The 21,450-nt window shown below is 43.0% G+C and overlaps 1 protein-coding gene across 1 annotated transcript in view; it reads right to left on the reverse strand.

Annotated features, from left to right (window-relative positions):
* LOC112227382 (receptor-type tyrosine-protein phosphatase N2) overlaps positions 1-21,450 on the reverse strand; it is a 144,087-nt gene that overhangs the window by 55,649 nt on the left and 66,988 nt on the right. Inside the window, exon 14 of the mRNA XM_042307841.1 lies at positions 6,403-6,467. Coding sequence (XP_042163775.1) covers positions 6,403-6,467 — 65 coding nt within the window. The remainder of the gene's footprint in view (positions 1-6,402; positions 6,468-21,450) is intronic.

Genomic DNA, 21,450 nt, shown 5'->3' on the forward strand with positions numbered 1-21,450 from the left:
TCTGTTTCATGTCTGTGCGTTGTTCGTATATCTGGTTTTGTATTATGTTTCGTTCATTTATTAAATTATTCACTCCCTGAACTTGCTTCCCGACTCCCTGTGCACACTTTACAAAATGACTTGGTGTGCAAACTGTCATGGTCAAAACATATTGATTCAATGGTTGTGAAGTTGGGGAGAGGTCTGTCTGTGATAAAGAGCTCTATTTTTACCTTATCTTGATTATTGCCCAGTCATATGGTCAGGTGCTGCAAAGAAGGTCAGGTGCTGCTCTTCACTGTAATCAGAGGGCTAATATCAACACTACGCATGTCAGTCTTTCTTGGCTAAAACAATCCCTTCTTGTTTTTATAAGAAACATTAATGTTATGAAAAGTCCAAATTGTTTGCATGGTCAACTTACACACAGTACTGAGACACACACTTACCCCACCAGGGGTCTTTTCACAGTCCCCAAATCCAGAACAAATTCAAGAAAACTTACAGTATTATACAGTCATGATTGCATGGAACTCCCATCAAAGTGAACAGGAAAACTGGTCTCAAAAAACAGATAAAGCAACACCTCACCGGACAACGCCTCTCCCCCATTTGACCTAGATATTGTGTGTATGTACACACATGTAGGCTATGTGTGACCTTTTACATTTATATAGTTCTGTCCTTGAGCTGTTCTTCTCTAATAATGTTCTGTATTATTTCATGTTTTCTATGGACTCAAGGAAGAGTAGCAGCTGCTATAGCAACAGCTCATGGGGGTCCTAATAAAATACAAAAAATACCAAAGAAACTTATATAAAAAAAAAGGTCTTTTTCGTATTTGTCTCTGCAGAAATCATCTGATGAGATCCCCTCCTGAGTCACATGATGATGCTTAATGTGTTCACAAAGCAGAAGGGAAGGAGTTGATGATAACAAACTGTCTCCTCATACCGCAACAGCCCCGGGAACCCACCTGCTCTAAAGGTCAGGAATGAACTCACACTGCTCAGCCCCTCCCTCCCAATAATGAAAATAGTGAGTTGCGAGGGCTGTTAAGAAGACCAAAAATGTACCCTATGAGTACATACCAATACATTACACACTACAGACCCAAAACACATATGTCACTACCAACAGTGAGTCCCTGCTGAGATCATTGAGGCTGAGATGGTACAACACGACTAATACAGTACAGCTCTTTGCATTACAGCTCTAAAATACTGTGATAGCACAGAAACCAGACAGAGATAAAGACAGAGATGGAGATTGTGATCGAGTGTCTATATTTGAGTCTGTTTGGTTTTGAACTGTGAGACTCACCTACCCGTTCTATTTATAGTTATGTGCAATAGCACCATAGCGATCCAAGAGCAGCATCTGATGTGGTGAATAACTCTAGAGCTATCCCAGCATGCCCCTGGCCACAGGCCTCATAGTGGGGATGCATCCTAAATGACACCCTATATGGTGCACTACTTTGACCAGGCCCATAGAGGTCTGGTCTAAAGTTGTGCACTATATAGGGAAAGGGTTGCCATTTTGCATGCACGCTGGGCCTTATTACCATATCAAACCCCATGTGGATGCTGATATATTGGGCATAAAAATAGAGGTAGTACTTCAATAGCCTATTGATAACATTTTCACACAGATACATTTAAATATCTATTACAATAGATGCAGATGTATTTTTCTCCATAGCACTGATGTCCCAATATTTTTCTCTCTTTGTAAAGGAAATTTGAGCTGGGATAATGTCTGTATGCCGGTAAACATATAAGCCTTCTCTCTCTGGGCAGGTAGCTTAGTAGTGGGCGGCAGGTAGCCTAGTGGTTAGAGCGTTGAGCCACTAACTGAAAGGCTGCTGGTTTGAATAGCTGAGCTGAACAAAGTGAAAAATCTATTGACGTGCCATTGAGCAAGGCACTTACCCCTAATTTGCTTCAAGGGTGCTGTACTACTATGGCTGACCCTGTAAAACAACACATTTCACTGCACCTATCTGGTGTATGTGACAATAAAAACATATACAGTACCAGTCAAAAGTATGGACACCTGCTCATTCAAGGGTTTTTCTTTATTTGTACTATTTTCTACAGAATATTTTTTATAATTTTTTATTTAACCTTTATTTAATAGTGAAGACATCAAAACTATGAAATAACACATGTGTATTTTATATTTGAGATTCTTCAAAGTAGCCACCCATTGCCTTGACAGCTTTGCACACTCTTGGCATTCTCTCAACCAGCTTCACGAGGTAGTCTCCTGGAATGCATTTCAATTAACAGGTGTGCCTTGTTAAAAGTTAATTGTGGAATGTCTTTACTTTTTAATGCGTTTGAGCCAATCAGTTGTGACAAGGTAGGGATGGTATACAGAAGATAGCCCTATTTGGTAAAATACCAAGTCAATATTATGGCAAGAACAGCTCAAATAAGCAAAGAGAAACAACAGTCCATCATTACTTTAAGACATGAAGGTCAGTCAATGCGGAAAATTTCAAGAACTTTGGAAGTTTCTTCAAGTGCCGTCGCAAAAACCATCAAGCGCTATGATGAAAAATGGTCTCGTGAGGACCGCCACAGGAAAGGAAGACCCAGAGTTAGGATAGGTTCATTAGAGTTAACTGCACCTCAGATTGCAGCCCAGATAAATGCTTCTCAGAGTTCAAGTAACAGACACATCTCAATATCAACTGTTCAGAGGACGCTGCATGAATCAGGCCTTCATGGTCGAATTGCTGCAAAGAAACCACTACTAAAGGACACCAATAAGAAGAGACGTGCTTGGGCCAAGAAATACGAGCAATGGACATTAGACCGGTGGAAATCTGTCCTTTGGTCTGATGAGTCCAAATTGGAGATTTTTGGTTCCAACCTCTGTATCTTGTGAGATGCAGAGTAGGTGAATGGATGATCTCTCCATGTGTGGTTCCAACCATGAAGCATGGAGGAGGAGGTGTAATGGTGTGGGGGTGCTTTGTTGGTGACACTGTCTGTGATTGATTTAGAATTCAAGGCACACTTAACCAGCATGGATACCACAGCATTCTACAGCGAGACGCCATCCCACAGGCTGTGTTTGACCAAGAAGGCGAGTGATGGAGTGCTGCATCAGATGACCTGGCCTCCACAATCACCCGACCTCAACCCAATTGAGATGGTTTGGGATGATTTGGACCGCAGAGTGAAGGAAAAGCAGCCAACAAGTGCTCAGCATATGTGGGAACTACTTCAAGACTGTTGGAAAAGCATTCCGAATGAAGCTGGTTGAGAGAATGCCAAGGGTGTGCAAAGCTGTCATCAAGGCAAAGGGTGGCTACTTTGAAGAATCTGAAATATAAAATATATTTTGATTTGTTTAACATTTTTCTGGTTACTACATGATTCCATATGTGTTATTTCATAGTTTTGATGTCTTCACTATTATTCGACAATGTAGAAAATAGTAAAATTAAACCTTTGACTGGTACTGTATATATATATATTTGTTTCTTGATCCATTGAAATGGGTCTCCATCATTCACATTAATTAAACATTTGTAATATTCCTTTACAATATCAACAAATGTTTTTGATAGGGCATCTAGGCATGAGATTGATTTCCAATCTATGTGAAATGGGTTAAACAGCCATATAATTAAATAATAATAAATTATTTATTCCAAATGAAATCAATGTTTGTCTGTTTATTACTATCAAAACAATTATAACATGTCATCAGGAGGCAGCCACATAGTATAGGCATTAAAGCGTATTGTATTTAGAGCGGTAAAACCATAACAGATAGCTTTAATCCTTTTTATAGACAGAGTTGTGCAGTCAGTGGTTTTGTCCCGCACCCTATTTAATTTACTACTTTTGACCAGGGGCCTGTAGGGCTTTGGTCGAAAATAGTGCACTACATAGGGAATAGGGTGCCATTTGGGACACAACCAATCTCTCCCAGGATAGGTTACTTGTAGCCACCATGGTTGTAATCAATTCAAATTGCTGTGTGGGGCTATCTAATCACTAACCACGCTTCTGTTTTCTTTTTGATTAATTCCTTCCCCTTACTGTCTAAAACACAGTTTTGAGGACAGATTGGAAGGAGAACAACTCAAGCTGAACAAAGCAGCGCAGGGAACTGACTGGGATTAGTGGTAGCTACTTCAGGACAATTATAATCTGGCTTCTGTCCAGATTCCTTATATAACACTACTCATAATTGGATCTGTGTTGAAGAAGTGTGGAAACAACAATGCCTCCCAAATAAATAATAACCTATTCCGTATATAGTTCCCTTACAGGGCTTAGGTCAAAACTTTTTTTATTTATCCGTTATTTTACCAGGTAAATTGACCGAGAACACATTCTCATTTACAGCAACGATCTGGGGAATATTTACAGGGGAGAAGAGGGGGATGAATGAGCAAATTGTAAACTGGGGATTATTAGGTAAGCAGATTGGGCATTTAGCCAGGACACCGGGTTTGACACACCTACTCTTACAACAAGTGCCATGGGGATCTTTAATGACTTCAGAGAGTCAGGACACCCATTTAACAACCCATCCGAAAGACAGCACCCTACGCAGGGCATTGTCCCCAATTACTACCCTGGGGCACTTTTTAGACCAGAGGAAAGAGTGCCTCCTACTGGCCCTCCAACACCACTTCCAGCAGCACCTGGTCTCCCATCCAGGCACTGACCAGGACCAACCCTGCTAAGCTTCAGAAGCAAGCCAGCAGTGATATGCTTCTGGCTAAAAACTTGAGCACTATATAGGGAATAGGGTGACATTTGGGGAACAACCAATGCCTGTGTTGTCTAATGGTATAGCTATAACATCAAATGTGAATTTCTGTTTTATTTCAAACTCAGATATTGACAAGTTAAATGGGTGCTCTACCCGTCATCACCTTTTCTGACTCCTACAATCTACAATGAGAAAAATATAGTATATCCAGCAGAACATACAGTATGTAGAATAGAAAAACCTTGAAGGTGGGCACTTTGAAAAAACTTAACTCAGTCTCTGTCTGATTACAGTAGACATGATCCATCTCAGTGTTCTCAGAGAATCCATTTCGGAGCAGAATCGTGAAATGGAGTAGCACTCTCCACCCGACCCAGGCTGGGCAAAGAAGATTGAGGTAGCAGTGCAGCACCAGACATAATCTGAATAGGCCTTGTTTGTGTCCCAAATGCACCCTATGCCCTACATAGTGCAATATAAAAAACATTTGGGGCCACTCATATGCAAAATGCTTCAATTTTTAAAAACTTTTTTTTTCATAAAACAGATAAAGCTACACCTCACAGCACAGCACCTCTCCCCTATTGGACCTGGATAGTTTGTGTGTATGTATTGATATGTAGACTGCCTTTTATTTATATTTTATGTAGTTCTGTTCTTGTCTATTAATGTTCTGTATTATGTTTCGTGTGGACCCCAGGAAGAGTAGCTGCTGCTTTTGCAACAGCTAAAATACCAAGAAATGTGATCAGACCCCTATGGGCCATGGTCAAAAGTAGTGCACTACATAGGGAGCCATTTGGGACACATTCCCTTCCCTTTCACAACAGCAGTTCAATTGGTGATAATAGGCTCCATTCAGGCCTAGTATTGAATTTATGCTCTCTCCCTCTCTCAATTCAATAGACATGGCAAGTTAAATGACATACTGTATATTGTCAAAGTCTCTCTCTCTCTGTCTCTCTCTCTCTCTCTCTCTCTCTCTCTCTCTCTCTCTCTCTCTCTCTCTCTCTCTCTCTCTCTCTCTCTCTCTCTCTCTCTCTCTCTCTCTCTCTCTCTCTCTCTCTCTCTCTCTCTCTCTCTCTCTCTCTCTCTCTCTCTCTCTCTCTCTCTCTCTCTATATATATATATATATATATATATATATCTCTCTCTCTATATCTATCTCTATATATATATATATATATATATATATATATAGGCCTGAATGTAACACAGTCATTGCTAAATCAGTAACACAGATAGGTGAGACACTCCATGGTATATTTAATAGAGACGTGGTAGAGAACGGTAATGTTCCCGACATGAGCCCAGGAAAGCCAGCCAGCCAGGGAAGCTAAACGTGGGTCCTGAAAATGGAGGTTCAGTGGCAGCCGGTGCTGTTTCACCTGACACGTCCGCCGTCATAAAGGTGCTTTATATTGCTGACTGCTGAGCACAGAAAATAAAGAGTTTGTCCAGTTTATTTGCTCTGTCATGTTCGCTGTTTACATGTATTTCTGACACAAAATCTGTCAAAGTATGTCTTTATGCTCTCAGGAAAACAGACACTCTCACAAATATGCTTTGCTGTAGCAGCCCATGAGGAAACCAGTCAAATCAATGTCATAGGACAACAACTGAAAGGACAAATAGGGTGCCATTTGAGACGCAGCCCATAGAAAGAAGGGAACTTACATCTGTGATTCCAGCCTCCAGAATGATCACCTTGGCCTCCTTCTCCACTGCATCCTTCTGGTGAACTGGGAACGGGAGAAACAGGAGCTTGTGTGAGACTAGACTGTTGTCCATTTAAAAAATAGATATTTCACCTTTATTTAACCAGTTGAGACCTGGCCAAGATAAAGCAAAGCAGTGTGACAAAAACAACACACAGTTACACATCGGACAAAGTACAGTCAATAACACAATAGAAAGTCTATATACAGAGTGTGCAAGTGGAGTAAGGAGGTAAGGCAATAAATAAGCCATAGTAGTGAAGTAATTACAATTTAGAAATTTAACACTGGAGTGATAGATGTGCAGATGATGATGTGCAAGTAGAAATACTGGTGTGCAAAAGAGCAAAATAGTAAATTAAAACAATATGGGGATGAGGTAGGTAGTTGGGTGGGCGATTTACAGATTGGCTATGTACAGCTGCAGCGATAGCTGATTTTAAAGTAAGTGAGGGAGATATAAGTCTCCAACTTCAGCGATTTTTGCAATTCCTTCCAGTCATTGGCAGCAGAGAACTGGAAGGAAAGGCAGCCAATCTCTCTTATAGTAGAATATGTGAAGCAGGTGGTTAGAGGAGCTGCTCCAAGGAGAGACAGTCTATGTCGAAATGGTGCCCTATGCCAATAGAGTGCGCTACTGTTGACCAAGGGCAATAGTAGGGCACTCAATAGGGAATCATTTGGGGGACACACCACCACTGTCTACTAATCTATTTCTACGCAATTGGTTAATAACTAGCACTAGATTAAATAATGTGCTTAAGGCATCGAGTGTATTTTAAATAGGCCTGAGGGTATTTGATATAAAAGCAACATCAAGGTTTATTTACCTCTTGGTGATTGAACTAGCAATAACAAGGTTTATTTACCTCTTGGTGATTGAACTAGCAATAACAAGGTTTATTTACCTCTTGGTGTTTAAACTAGCAATAACAAGGTTTATTTACCTCTTGGTGATTGAACTAGCAATAACAAGGTTTATTTACCTCTTGGTGATTGAACTAGCAATAACAAGGTTTATTTACCTCTTGGTGTTTAAACTAGCAATAACGTATGTATATTTTCTTACTGGTAAATTATATTTCCATCTCTTTTTGCAACTGTTGAATATATTAAGGCGAATCGTATCCGAAATAGATTTATAAAGCTCACGTTGAAACCTTCCACTGCCTTAAGAGGAAATAATTGTGAGGTTTAATTGAAATTCATGGAGGACTAATATTAAAGGAAGAACAAAATGTTTTGAAAAACTGTGCATAATTGGCATTCACTTTGTTTTCCATGTGAAAGCACCTCCTTTGTTGACACATCCGGCAGATGAAGGATATGCAAATAACCTGAGGAGAGCTCTTCTAGGTCCCAAATGGCATCCTATTTCCTATTGTACATTACTTTTGACCGGGGCCTTATAGAGCTCTGGTCAAAAGTAGTGCACTATGTAGGGAATTGGATGCCATTTGAGACATAACACTCAACTCTATAACGTTCTCCAAATCCATCCAATAGCCTATCTAATGAGTGTTTTAATCTATCACAGTAATTCTTTGCTCTCGTCAATTTATGCAGAATCCAGTATAATTACGCTGGGCGGCTTCAGCTGGGTGATTCGATTGAACTGAACTAAGCTCTGAACCTGAGGAGGGGAGCGTGACCACCATGTCTGCCATGGACCAGGCTGTCAAAAAGGATGTCTTAATAATGCTGTCAGGGCCAGACCACCTGGGCTACACACATACGTAATGACCACTGGGCCATTTCTACTGAACCACAGCCACTGGAGTCAGTCTACTCCATAGCCATTACGCCACTGTCCAGTACATGCTTTGCAGAGCAGAAACTTGTGTGCAGCCAGTGGTAACGCACTGCCTTAGCAAGTGAAACATGCCCACAAAGACAATGACATAAAAACCCAGACAGTCAATTAACTGCAACCAGACATCGCAACATGATGAGCATAAAATAAACAATCAAACAAGTAAACAGACAAATGAACATGAAAAGACTCCCAATGCTGTCCATGGGAGGGATCCAACAAGTACACAGCAACAAGCGGGACTTCTCTTCCTGGTGCTTGAATGTAATTACAGCCAGACAGTCTTTCATTAGACAATACTTTTGGCATCGCAACACCACATTGTGGAGCGTGGCTTCCCCACATCCAGCCTCCTCTCCTCTCCTCTCCTCTCCTCTCCTCTCCTCTCCTCTCCTCTCCTCTCCTCTCCTCTCCTCTCCTCTCCTCTCCTCTCCCTCTCCTCTCCTCTCCTCTCCTCTCCTCTCCTCTCCTCTCCTCTCCCACAGACTCTTAATGAACAGCTGCCTAACTAGAGCACGGCAACTCAACACCAGAATGAGCAAGTTCATTTGTATCGCACTGAGTGACTCCCAAATCATAACCTGCATAGATAGATCTTTGAAACTACTAACAAACTACAAAGCGGGCAAGGGTAATTTGGCTATTTTGTTAACAATTTGTATACCTGCAGGTTTCGAAATGTCTGAGGTATGATGAGACATTTTGAATACACATTGCTAAAGTAAACCAGATACAGGTTTTCATTGCATGTATTATATTATTTCCATATCCCCATCATTCCATTTTATATATACCCTTTTCAGTGTGCTCCATCTTTTGTTACACAGTATCACAGGCCAGATTGTTGTATAAGAAACAGTGAGCACCGAAAGAAAGATCTCCCTCTATGAGCGAGTAGCTGCCTTTTTCCCTTGGAGAATATACATAGGAGTTTCATTTGTCACCCCGTGTCCTCAGTTCTGCTTTATGTTAACTCAATGTATCAGAAACACCTTGAGGGGAACAAAACAGCCTGGATTCAAAAAAATGCTCAATATTTAACCATTGACTGAAGGAAAAGGCCTGGTTCTATGTCTATGAGTTCAGAGCCCAGAATGGGACGCTGTGTCGCACTGGGGACTGCTTCTGAGCACATTTGATGGGAATAACAACCCCATCACTTTGTGATACAGTACACAGATGTAATCACATTACCTGATCATGATAGCAGTGATCCATGAAAATAATCAAATATATCGTGGTGTGTTTTCTGCTCTCTGAAATATGACAGCGTGAGAAGGAAGGTGACTTGATAAGTCATATTTATAATATTTTGTGTCTAAAGACCATGTCACCATCCAGTTGTCAAAACCAATTCCAGAGTCATTTTTCAAATGCTTTTAATTACATATTGTATTCGGAGGTCTCACTTGCATTAATTTGATTTCTGATATCAACATTTCAGCCTTCAATCTCTTTCAAATGATGTTTTTCTCCAATCTCCAACACCCTAGCCTTATTGCCTCCAGTAATTTAAACTGCAATATGAAGCAATGAGCAATGGGAGACGACTTAGAGCATCACAAAGACAATGCAATATGTAATCAAATTAAAAGCAGGGGGGAGAAATGGCATCCCAGGCCACCTGGGGCAAGGAGCCATTACCTCTCTGTGGAGGGGAGAGAGCAGTACTCCATCATACACTGCCTGCATCCCAAATAGGCACCATATTCCCTTTATAGTGCCATAGGGCTTTGGTCAAAGGTAGTGCACTATGTAGGGAATAGGGTAACATTTGGGAAGCAACCACTGTCTGCCAGCTGAATAATGGTAAACAAGCTCCATCTCTATCGAAACATTTATCATCACTCTCCACTGCTTGGAGAGTCTGGCTAACACTGGGAATGGAATGATATTCATGTCAAAATGTACACACTGTATATGTTACTGTTACATGGTTCCACTTTGAGTAACGATTATAATACCAAATATCTAATATGACAATGATACCGATTTTCATAACACGGCAGTTTAAGCAAGATCTGAGCAATTTTGTTGAGGCAATACTTTTGTTTTGTTGTTGTGTGACAAGAGACGAAAAGAATCTGCCCACTCCATCAAGCAATGGGGACAACAACACAGGGCATTCACGGGACCTCATGGAACCATGGACCGCACCTGCAGAAACTGGACAACGGGGGGAAGCAGAGGAGATACCTACCATAGACCTCTCCCAGCTGACGCTTGACATACCACCTACGCCACCTCCAGTGGTAGAAACAACCAGCTGGTATGATTGAGTCGAATCAGCCAACAGTAACACGGAAGCAGCAATATGAGAGTCAGTAGTGCATGACCTTGAATGGTAATAATAGGAAGCTTCCGTTTAACACACAGGCCTAAGGTTACGTAGGTCTACAACCCCAGTGGGAACTTCCCCTTTAAAAAGATATATAAAGAGAACAGAGATCATAAGACAGCATGATCCTCGTTAACATATGAGACAGACTTCATATGGAGAATCATCACATGTAAATTTACTATTGCACTATACTCTTTTTGTTAGACTATAACAATATTAGAAAATTGGATTATTTTGCCTAAGTACTTATTGGATCACTATCTGAATATACTTGGTTGAATTTGGTGACCCCGAGACTGAGTCTACGAAACACAGAGGTCTAAACACCTCTTGAATACAGACGAAGTGGCAGTCACTCAGTGAGACATCAGGTACAGATGTGATTGGCAATACAAGGAAACAGCAAAATACCAGTTACAATATATTGAGTCCATACACAGAGTTGGAAGTGTATTAAGATATTAGAATTCGGAATCTAGCGTCGTAGCTGCGAGAATACCGATTACAGGAAAGTGACCAAGGGGCTGAGCATTTAAGGTAATTGAACTATTTTTGCTATTTAGTCAATATTGTTAGAAGTGTTAAACGCATTTAAAGTTTTGCAATATTATCTGGCATAGCTAAAAGCATTAAGGATTGATTGAGCATTATTGTTGTATTGAGAAACTGTATAACCATTGAATTGTAATGATGTGTATAAGACAAAAAACAGAGTGACTTAATAAAAGCTTGAAACAGTGACAACTAGGCCAGATTAATGATCTGGAGAGCAAACGCCTTTGACACTCTCACTGAACAGAAAGTGACCCTGGTTATAGGTTAAAGTGATTGCACTAAAGAATATTTCATTGTGTGGACAATAATATATTTTTAAGAGAGTCAAAACATATACCAATACTAGTTTCCGAGTGACTACTAGCTGACGAGCATAATAACTACTAAGAGTTGTTATTAGGTATTGATATATACATAGGTAAAGATAACTTGAAGGTAAGGAAATATAGGAGGAATCCATAACGCTTAAGAATATTTAAATAGGAGTATATCTATCCAAGGACTCATACTAGACCGGAAAATAAGGAAGTGACAACGTGAAAGAAGGAACAAACCCAACTCACGCGAAGGGCCATTACGAATACATAGGAAGGTTGGTAGGGCCGCACGGCAAGGCCCTTGTTACACCGAAGTAACTCAAATCCTAAAGTACTCTGCCTAGCCAGAGGACGGGGTAGAGGCTTTTGCTGCAGGTATTGGGCAAAAGTCAGCACCGTGACAGTTGTTCATATTTTATTTTATTATTAGATGTTGCCGTTCATATTTTATTTGGGTATTAGATGGTGACATGTTATGTAATGTTGTCACTCCACACTGGCAGTTATTTTTCTGTTGCATTCAGGTGCAGGTACTAAACTGCAATGACAATGTACAGTATACAAACATCTGATTTTATGGGCCCTGGTTAAAAGTAGTGCACTATAGGGAATAGGGTGCCATTTAGGATTCAGCCTATGACACAAACAACCCTCCTACAGAGGGTAAACAACAACAACACCCGCCAACAACAATTAATGACCCTGCATAAATGAATTGAGGTTACTGCACTAACATGTAATACAGACTACGACATCGCAGCCTCGACTTTCAACAGCAATCAGCATCATATTACAATCTGTAATGGAAGCTTTAATACTGTGCTGTTAACGCTGTCAACAAATTTTTAACCAAGAATAGAGTGATGGGTAATGAACCAAGTAATACATTTATGCATCACACTAATGCTATATAAGAACTAAGCCCAAAGATCTATGAATATCTATACATTCTCATGAAGGATCTCACAGTCTAAAGTAAGATCTCTTTAAAAGTAAGAGAATGTCTAGTCTACCCAGAGTCCATGTGGGCTCCCTGTCCTCGTCTGAATTCTGCCCATCTGTCTCATCCATCATGGTGCACAGAATAGGGATGTCTCTCTTCTCTTTGTGTGAGGGATGGACGGATGGTGGGCAGGTAGCCTAGTGGTTAGAGCGTTGGGCCTGTAACCGAAAGGTCGCTGATTCAAATACCCGAAACGACAATTTTCTCCAGGAGCTCTGCACTACTATGGCTGATCATGTAAAACAGGGTTCCCCAACTGGAGAATTTGGCCCTTAGGTGAATTTATTTGGGGGGGGGAGGACATAAAAGACAGCAAAACAGCTCCAAGTGATTTACATTTTGGAAATCTGTTCCAAAGTATGCCCAAGCTGACTCATCACATACGCTGCTGTTACTGTTTATTATCTATCTGTTGCCTAGTGACTTCATCCCTACCTATATGTACATACAGTATCTACCTCAATTACCTTGGACCCCTGCACATCGACTTGATACTGGTACCCCGCGTATATAGCCAAGTTATCGTTACTCATTGTGTATTTATTCCTTGTGTTATTATTGATCTTTTTGTTCTCTCTGCGTTGTTGGGAAGGGCCCGTAAGTAAGCATTTCACTGTTAGTCTACACCTGTTATTTACAAAGCATGTGACAAATAACATTTGATTTGATCGTATACAAATGTAAGCAAGGTTTGAAATTATTATGCTTTAGTCAATCATTATATCTGTTTGGGCTTCTTGTGGTCAATTTACAGACTACAAATTATTTGCAATTATGTTCAGGCCCCCTGACCATGCGCTCAAGAAAAAAACCTTCCGCAGCTGAATCTAGTTGATTATCCCTGCTGTAAAATAACACATTTTACTGCACCTATCCGGGGATGGAAGGAGAGAGACAGAGAGGGAGGGAGGGAGGGGGAGAGAGAGAGAGAGAGAAAGAGAGAAATAGAGATGGAGGGAGGGCTGAAGGGAGGGAGAGATTGGGCATAGAGGTTTGATAAGTGGAGGTAATGATAATTCTCTGGCAGCAGAAAAACAACAAAAAAATGGGACAGACACTATCAGTCTGTCCACAGCAGGGATCTGAACCGCCAGGACAGACAGTATCAGCCTGTCCACAGCAGGGATCTGAACCGCCAGGACAGACAGTATCAGCCCGTCCACAGCAGGGGTCTGAACCGCCAGGACAGACAGTATCAGCCCGTCCACAGCAGGGATCTGAACCGCCAGGACAGACAGTATCAGCCCGTCCACAGCAGGGATCTGAACCGCCAGGACAGACAGTATCAGCCCGTCCACAGCAGGGATCTGAACCGCCAGGACACAGTATCAGCCCATCCACAGCAGGGATCTGAACCACCAGGGGGTGCTCACATTGAGAAACTTAAAGACACTCCATCTTCAACTTCAAATATTAATTCGACCTTTTCTGTGTTCCGCAAGGTACTCTCATTTAAAACATTACTGTTAATCCCATTTTTTTAGCATAAAAAGGTCAAATATAACATAACACTGGTAGTACCAGCAACATAAACCATGCTTATAAGAAGGAAGTGACAGAGAGAGCAGTCTGGCCTGTTACCCAGTTCCAGTACACTAGCATCTGTAGAATTTAGACCATAGGGACTCCTGGTAAAGCAATGTTCTGGATCCCGACTGGCACCCTATTCCCTACTTAGTGCACTACCTTTTGACCAGAGTCCTATGGGCCCTTGTCAAAAGTAGTGCACTATATAAGGAATAGGGTGTCATTTGGGATGTAAACAAAGCATTTGGTCTTATCAGGAGTGTTTGTCCTAGACACCCGACTGTCAGGAACCATTAACACACCACTTCCCACATAACCAGGCCTGACCCAGTTAGATACTGGGAGGAGGAGGGAGATAGTAAGCATCCCAAATGGCACCATATTCCCCATATAGTGCACTACTTTTGACCAGGGTCCAAAGGGAATAGGGTGCCATTTGTGATGCCACCATAGCCTGGGACACAGTGCAGTACAGTATCTTTCCAACTGAGTAGTGGAAAAAATTAGAGACCACTTATTGTTCATGACAGGAAAATTCACACGGACTGGCAACACTTAACGCCTCGCTCGCTCTCCTCCCTCTCTCTTTCTCTCTCCTCCCACGCTCTCTCTCTCTCTCGTTCTCTCTCCTCCCTCTCAGCACGTCCAAGGGGTGACTTTTACGTCTGACTCATCTCTCATCTCTCCAGCCGATTGAGTGAGTGAGGACCAACCGACCGGCTGGCAGCAGCCGCCAGCCAGCTCCAGCTCGCTCAAATATGATTGCTGCATGATCACTCAAGCATTTTAAAGACTCTCTGACAGCCCCATGCATGTCAATAGTTTAATAAAGGCTAGATAGATGGCTCATTCGTAATGTAAGAAAACTTGTGGTGTGTTGATTGCATATTTTTTTCAGTAAAATTTAGAGGTTATACACAGTTGTAAGCAGCAAAATGGACAAAACATTACACAAGGTTATCTGGTGCTTTCAAATGCGTTTGTAGCTTATTCTTTTGTGTGTGTGAGTGTGTGTGTGGGTGTTGGCATATTTGTGTGCATGCTACGTGCGTGTGTGCACATGTGTGTGTGTGTGTGTGTGTGCCGGTGTACGTGGGCGTGCACGTGTGTCTGAAACAGAGAGGGGACTGAAAGCCTTCTAGCAGAGTTCCATGGTCAAGGCCATCTCACTGGGGAGCCTGCAGTGCAGTCAGAGCTTTTCCACTTGAAGGAAAAGTCTCCTGTTACTGCTGCAGGGAGGACAAGGGCTGACATACTGGGAAAACCTTGAACTTTCAATTGTTTCCAAGCACTGGAAGCTCCATACCCAATGCAGGCTATTTCTTAGATTGTGCTGGGTTTTTCCATATTGCTTGTATTGTCAATTGTGCTTGGTTTTTCAGACAGCGTATAATCGGCTGATGCTTATTACAAACAATCCATTCTGTATGACAGTCTTTAAAGTGTCCATGACCTTTTGTGTCAAATAATCAATATGTGACTGAATGTGTGGGTAGGATGGGGTAAGCTGTAAAATGCTTATGCACACGATTGAAAGTAGAATACTTGATAATAAGAAAATAAACACTGAAGGAATTCATTCAACTTGCATAATGCTCAAGGCTCTGACAATGGTGTTACACATGCTTGGCATGTCCAGTGCAACCAGATTATTTCACTGGTATTTTCGCACAGTCATCCATTGTCCTGAGGAGGTGTGTGCACTGCCTGCAGTAAAGACCTTTATTAATAACATAGCAATAATAGCCTAGCACCCTAGGACAGCTGTACACACTCAGTTGCGTGGACACCAGGAGACCATGACAATGTCACTATGCTGGGAGGACAGCAGCGGAGCACGCCTGTATCACCTCGGCCCAGGGCTACAGACGGACACACGGGCTGATGGGTAAATCTGTGATAAGAGAGGCCTCACTTCACTATGCTATCCTCCACGGACAAGTCCTCTTGTCCTGCAGCACGTAATTACAAACCCGGCTCTTAGCTGGACGAAGAAGAAGAGAACCCTCTGATTGACAGTTGAAAAGTCCCCCCAAAACCGACAGTGGTATCAAGGGATATCTGTGTAAAGAGATATCAGTGGAGGACTGTCACTTTATTTCGCCACATGCAGCAGCCAAGAAGAAGAAAAATGGTAAAGCCTGAAACCATATCAATGCCTCCAGGAGGAACTGCCTGTATGAACGGTTAGAGCAGGCTTGGGAAACTGGAGACTGGCCAGACGCTGCCTGTATGAACGGTTAGAGCAGGCTTGGGAAACTGGAGACTGGCCAGACGCTGCCTGTATGAACGGTTAGAGCAGGCTTGGGAAACTGGAGACTGGCCAGACGCTGCCTGTAGGAACGGTTAGAGCAGGCTTGGGAAACTGGAGACTGGCCAGACGCTGCCTGTATGAACGGTTAGAGCAGGCTTGGGAAACTGGAGACTGGCCAGACGCTGCCTGTAGGAACGGTTAGAGCAGGCTTGGGAAACTGGAGACTGGCCAGACGCTGCCTGTAGGAACGGTTAGAGCAGGCTTGGGAAACTGGAGACTGGCCAGACGCTGCCTGTAGGAACGGTTAGAGCAGGCTTGGGAAACTGGAGACTGGCCAGACGCTGCCTGTAGGAACGGTTAGAGCAGGCTTGGGAAACTGGAGACTGGCCAGACGCTGCCTGTAGGAACAGTTAGAGCAGGCTTGGGAAACTGGAGACTGGCCAGACACTGCCTGTAGGAACAGTTAGAGCAGGCTTGGGAAACTGGAGACTGGCCAGACGCTGCCTGTAGGAACGGTTAGAGCAGGCTTGGGAAACTGGAGACTGGCCAGACGCTGCCTGTAGGAACGGTTAGAGCAGGCTTGGGAAACTGGAGACTGGCCAGACGCTGCCTGTAGGAACGGTTAGAGCAGGCTTGGGAAACTGGAGACTGGCCAGACGCTGCCTGTAGGAACGGTTAGAGCAGGCTTGGGAAACTGGAGACTGGCCAGACGCTGCCTGTATGAACGGTTAGAGCAGGCTTGGGAAACTGGAGACTGGCCAGACGCTGCCTGTAGGAACGGTTAGAGCAGGCTTGGGAAACTGGAGACTGGCCAGACGCTGCCTGTATGAACGGTTAGAGCAGGCTTGGGAAACTGGAGACTGGCCAGACGCTGCCTGTAGGAACGGTTAGAGCAGGCTTGGGAAACTGGAGACTGGCCAGACGCTGCCTGTAGGAACGGTTAGAGCAGGCTTGGGAAACTGGAGACTGGCCAGACGCTGCCTGTAGGAACGGTTAGAGCAGGCTTGGGAAACTGGAGACTGGCCAGACGCTGCCTGTAGGAACAGTTAGAGCAGGCTTGGGAAACTGGAGACTGGCCAGACGCTGCCTGTAGGAACGGTTAGAGCAGGCTTGGGAAAAGGGCCAATACGGCCCGCAGAATCATGCTCAATGCAGAATTTACGATGGTAAAGTTTTGAAAAACGTATTTGTTATTCAAATTAAAAGCCCAATGAACACTCGCCTTTGTGTAATGATTTAACTCCCACCGCTTGTGGGACATTTATTTTGAAAGCACGTATAAATAACAACTGCACGAGGACAGACAGTGACTGACAGGCTGATACACACATCACAGTTACAAATAGTAGCTAGCTAGAAATTAGATTTTTAAAAGAAAATGAAAGTAAACAATGAATGTAGGGTGTTCCAGCAAGAGTGTCAAGACGAACAGTGACACGACGTGTTGAGGGCATTGCAGAGAATATGGGACAACAGTTGAAAGACAAGGTAAAGGATTGCACCTATTTCTCCTTGGCCCTGGATGAGAGCAGTGATGCACATGACACAAAGCAGTTGTTGATGTTCTAATGAGGCATAACCCCAGACTTTGAAATTACAGAGGAGCTTGCTTCAGTGCAGTAAATGAAGAGCACAACCACAGGGAAATATTTATTGGAGGAGGTTAATAAGTGTGTGGCAAAGCTGGGACTGAGTTTTGAAAAGTTATCCAGTATGACCACTGATGGGTGCCCAAACAGGAAAAGGATACAAGATCAAGTAGCTGAGCTGAACCCAGATCAGAAAATAATTTTCCTTATTCATCAGGAGGTGCTCTGTAAATGTGTTCTGAAAATGAGCCATTTTGTGGATACAGTCACTAAAGTGGTAAACTAAGAGCAAATTCTTTAAACCACATGCAATTTGTCTCACTGTTGGAAGAGACAGAGTCGGGTTATGCAGATCTCCCCTAGGTGCTTAAAAAGGTGTGGGACCTGAAGTCAGAGATTGCTGAGTTTTTGCAAATGAAAGGAAAACATGTGGATTTCCCTCAACTGCAAGATAAAGAATGATTGGCTGATTTTTCCTTCACTGTGGACATCATGGCCCTCATGAATGAACTGAATTCCAAACTACAAGGGAAGGGCCTTTTTGCACATCAGATGTATAGCCTTGTCAAAGCCTTCAAGGGAAAATTACTCCTCCCGACCCGCCAAGTATAAACCAACAATCTCACCCACCTTCCAACACTACTAGTCTGTTCCCTATCAGATGACAACAATCTCACCCACCTTCTAACACTACTAGTCTGTTCCCTATCAGATGACAACAATCTCACCCACCTTCCAACACTACTAGTCTGTTCCCTATCAGATGACAACAATCTCACCCACCTTCCAACACTACTAGTCTGTTCCCTATCAGATGACAACAATCTCACCCACCTTCCAACACTACTAGTCTGTTCCCTATCAGATGACAACAATCTCACCCACCTTCCAACACTACTAGTCTGTTCCCTATCAGATGACAACAATCTCACCCACCTTCCAACACTACTAGTCTGTTCCCTATCAGATGACCACAATCTCACCCCCTTCCAACACTACTAGTCTGTTCCCTATCAGATGACCACAATCTCACCCCCTTCCAACACTACTAGTCTGTTCCCTATCAGATGACCAAAATCTCACCCACCTTCCAACACTACTAGTCTGTTCCCTATCAGATGACAACAATCTCACCCACCTTCCAACACTACTAGTCTGTTCCCTATCAGATGACCACAATCTCACCCCCTTCCAACACTACTAGTCTGTTCCCTATCAGATGACAACAATCTCACCCCCTTCCAACACTACTAGTCTGTTCCCTATCAGATGACCACAATCTCACCCCCTTCCAACACTACTAGTCTGTTCCCTATCAGATGACCAAAATCTCACCCACCTTCCAACACTACTAGTCTGTTCCCTATCAATGACCACAATCTCACCCACCTTCCAACACTACTAGTCTGTTCCCTATCAGATGACAACAATCTCACCCACCTTCCAACACTACTAGTCTGTTCCCTATCAGATGACAACAATCTCACCCACCTTCCAACACTACTAGTCTGTTCCCTATCAGATGACCACAATCTCACCCACCTTCCAACACTACTAGTCTGTTCCCTATCAGATGACAACAATCTCACCCATCTTCCAACACTACTAGTCTGTTCCCTATCAGATGACAACAATCTCACCCACCTTCCAACACTACTAGTCTGTTCCCTATCAGATGACAACAATCTCACCCACCTTCCAACACTACTAGTCTGTTCCCTATCAGATGACAACAATCTCACCCACCTTCCAACACTACTAGTCTGTTCCCTATCAGATGACAACAATCTCACCCACCTTCCAACACTACTAGTCTGTTCCCTATCAGATGACAACAATCTCACCCATCTTCCAACACTACTAGTCTGTTCCCTATCAGATGACAACAATCTCACCCACCTTCCAACACTACTAGTCTGTTCCCTATCAGATGACAACAATCTCACCCACCTTCCAACACTACTAGTCTGTTCCCTATCAGATGACAACAATCTCACCCACCTTCCAACACTACTAGTCTGTTCCCTATCAGATGACCACAATCTCACCCACCTTCCAACACTACTAGTCTGTTCCCTATCAGATGACCACAATCTGACCCACTAGTCTGTTCCCTATCAGATGACAACAATCTCACCCACCTTCCAACACTACTAGTCTGTTCCCTATCAGATGACAACAATCTCACCCACCTTCCAACACTACTAGTCTGTTCCCTATCAGATGACAACAATCTCACCCACCTTCCAACACTACTAGTCTGTTCCCTATCAGATGACCACAATCTCACCCCCCTTCCAACACTACTAGTCTGTTCCCTATCAGATGACCACAATCTCACCCCCTTCCAACACTACTAGTCTGTTCCCTATCAGATGACCAAAATCTCACCCACCTTCCAACACTACTAGTCTGTTCCCTATCAGATGACCACAATCTCAAACACTACTAGTCTGTTCCCTATCAGATGACCAAAATCTCACCCACCTTCCAACACTACTAGTCTGTTCCCTATCAGATGACAACAATCTCACCCACCTTCCAACACTACTAGTCTGTTCCCTATCAGATGACAACAATCTCACCCACCTTTCAACACTACTAGTCTGTTCCCTATCAGATGACAACAATCTCACCCACCTTCCAACACTACTAGTCTGTTCCCTATCAGATGACAAATCTCACCCACCTTCCAACACTACTAGTCTGTTCCCTATCAGATGACAACAATCTCACCCATCTTCCAACACTACTAGTCTGTTCCCTATCAGATGACAACAATCTCACCCACCTTCCAACACTACTAGTCTGTTCCCTATCAGATGACAACAATCTCACCCACCTTCCAACACTACTAGTCTGTTCCCTATCAGATGACAACAATCTCACCCACCTTCCAACACTACTAGTCTGTTCCCTATCAGATGACAACAATCTCACCCACCTTCCAACACTACTAGTCTGTTCCCTATCAGATGACAACAATCTCACCCACCTTCCAACACTACTAGTCTGTTCCCTATCAGATGACAACAATCTCACCCACCTTCCAACACTACTAGTCTGTTCCCTATCAGATGACAACAATCTCACCCACCTTCCAACACTACTAGTCTGTTCCCTATCAGATGACAACAATCTCACCCACCTTCCAACACTACTAGTCTGTTCCCTATCAGATGACAACAATCTCACCCACCTTCCAACACTACTAGTCTGTTCCCTATCAGATGACAACAATCTCACCCACCTTCCAACACTACTAGTCTGTTCCCTATCAGATGACAACAATCTCACCCACCTTCCAACACTACTAGTCTGTTCCCTATCAGATGACAACAATCTCACCCACCTTCCAACACTACTAGTCTGTTCCCTATCAGATGACAACAATCTCACCCACCTTCCTTCACTACTAGTCTGTTCCCTATCAGATGACCACAATCTCACCCACCTTCCAACACTACTAGTCTGTTCCCTATCAGATGACAACAATCTCACCCACCTTCCAACACTACTAGTCTGTTCCCTATCAGATGACAACAATCTCACCCACCTTCCAACACTACTAGTCTGTTCCCTATCAGATGACAACAATCTCACCCACC

Source organism: Oncorhynchus tshawytscha, linkage group LG28, assembly GCF_018296145.1.
Source record: "Oncorhynchus tshawytscha isolate Ot180627B linkage group LG28, Otsh_v2.0, whole genome shotgun sequence".
Lineage (NCBI taxonomy): Eukaryota > Metazoa > Chordata > Actinopteri > Salmoniformes > Salmonidae > Oncorhynchus > Oncorhynchus tshawytscha.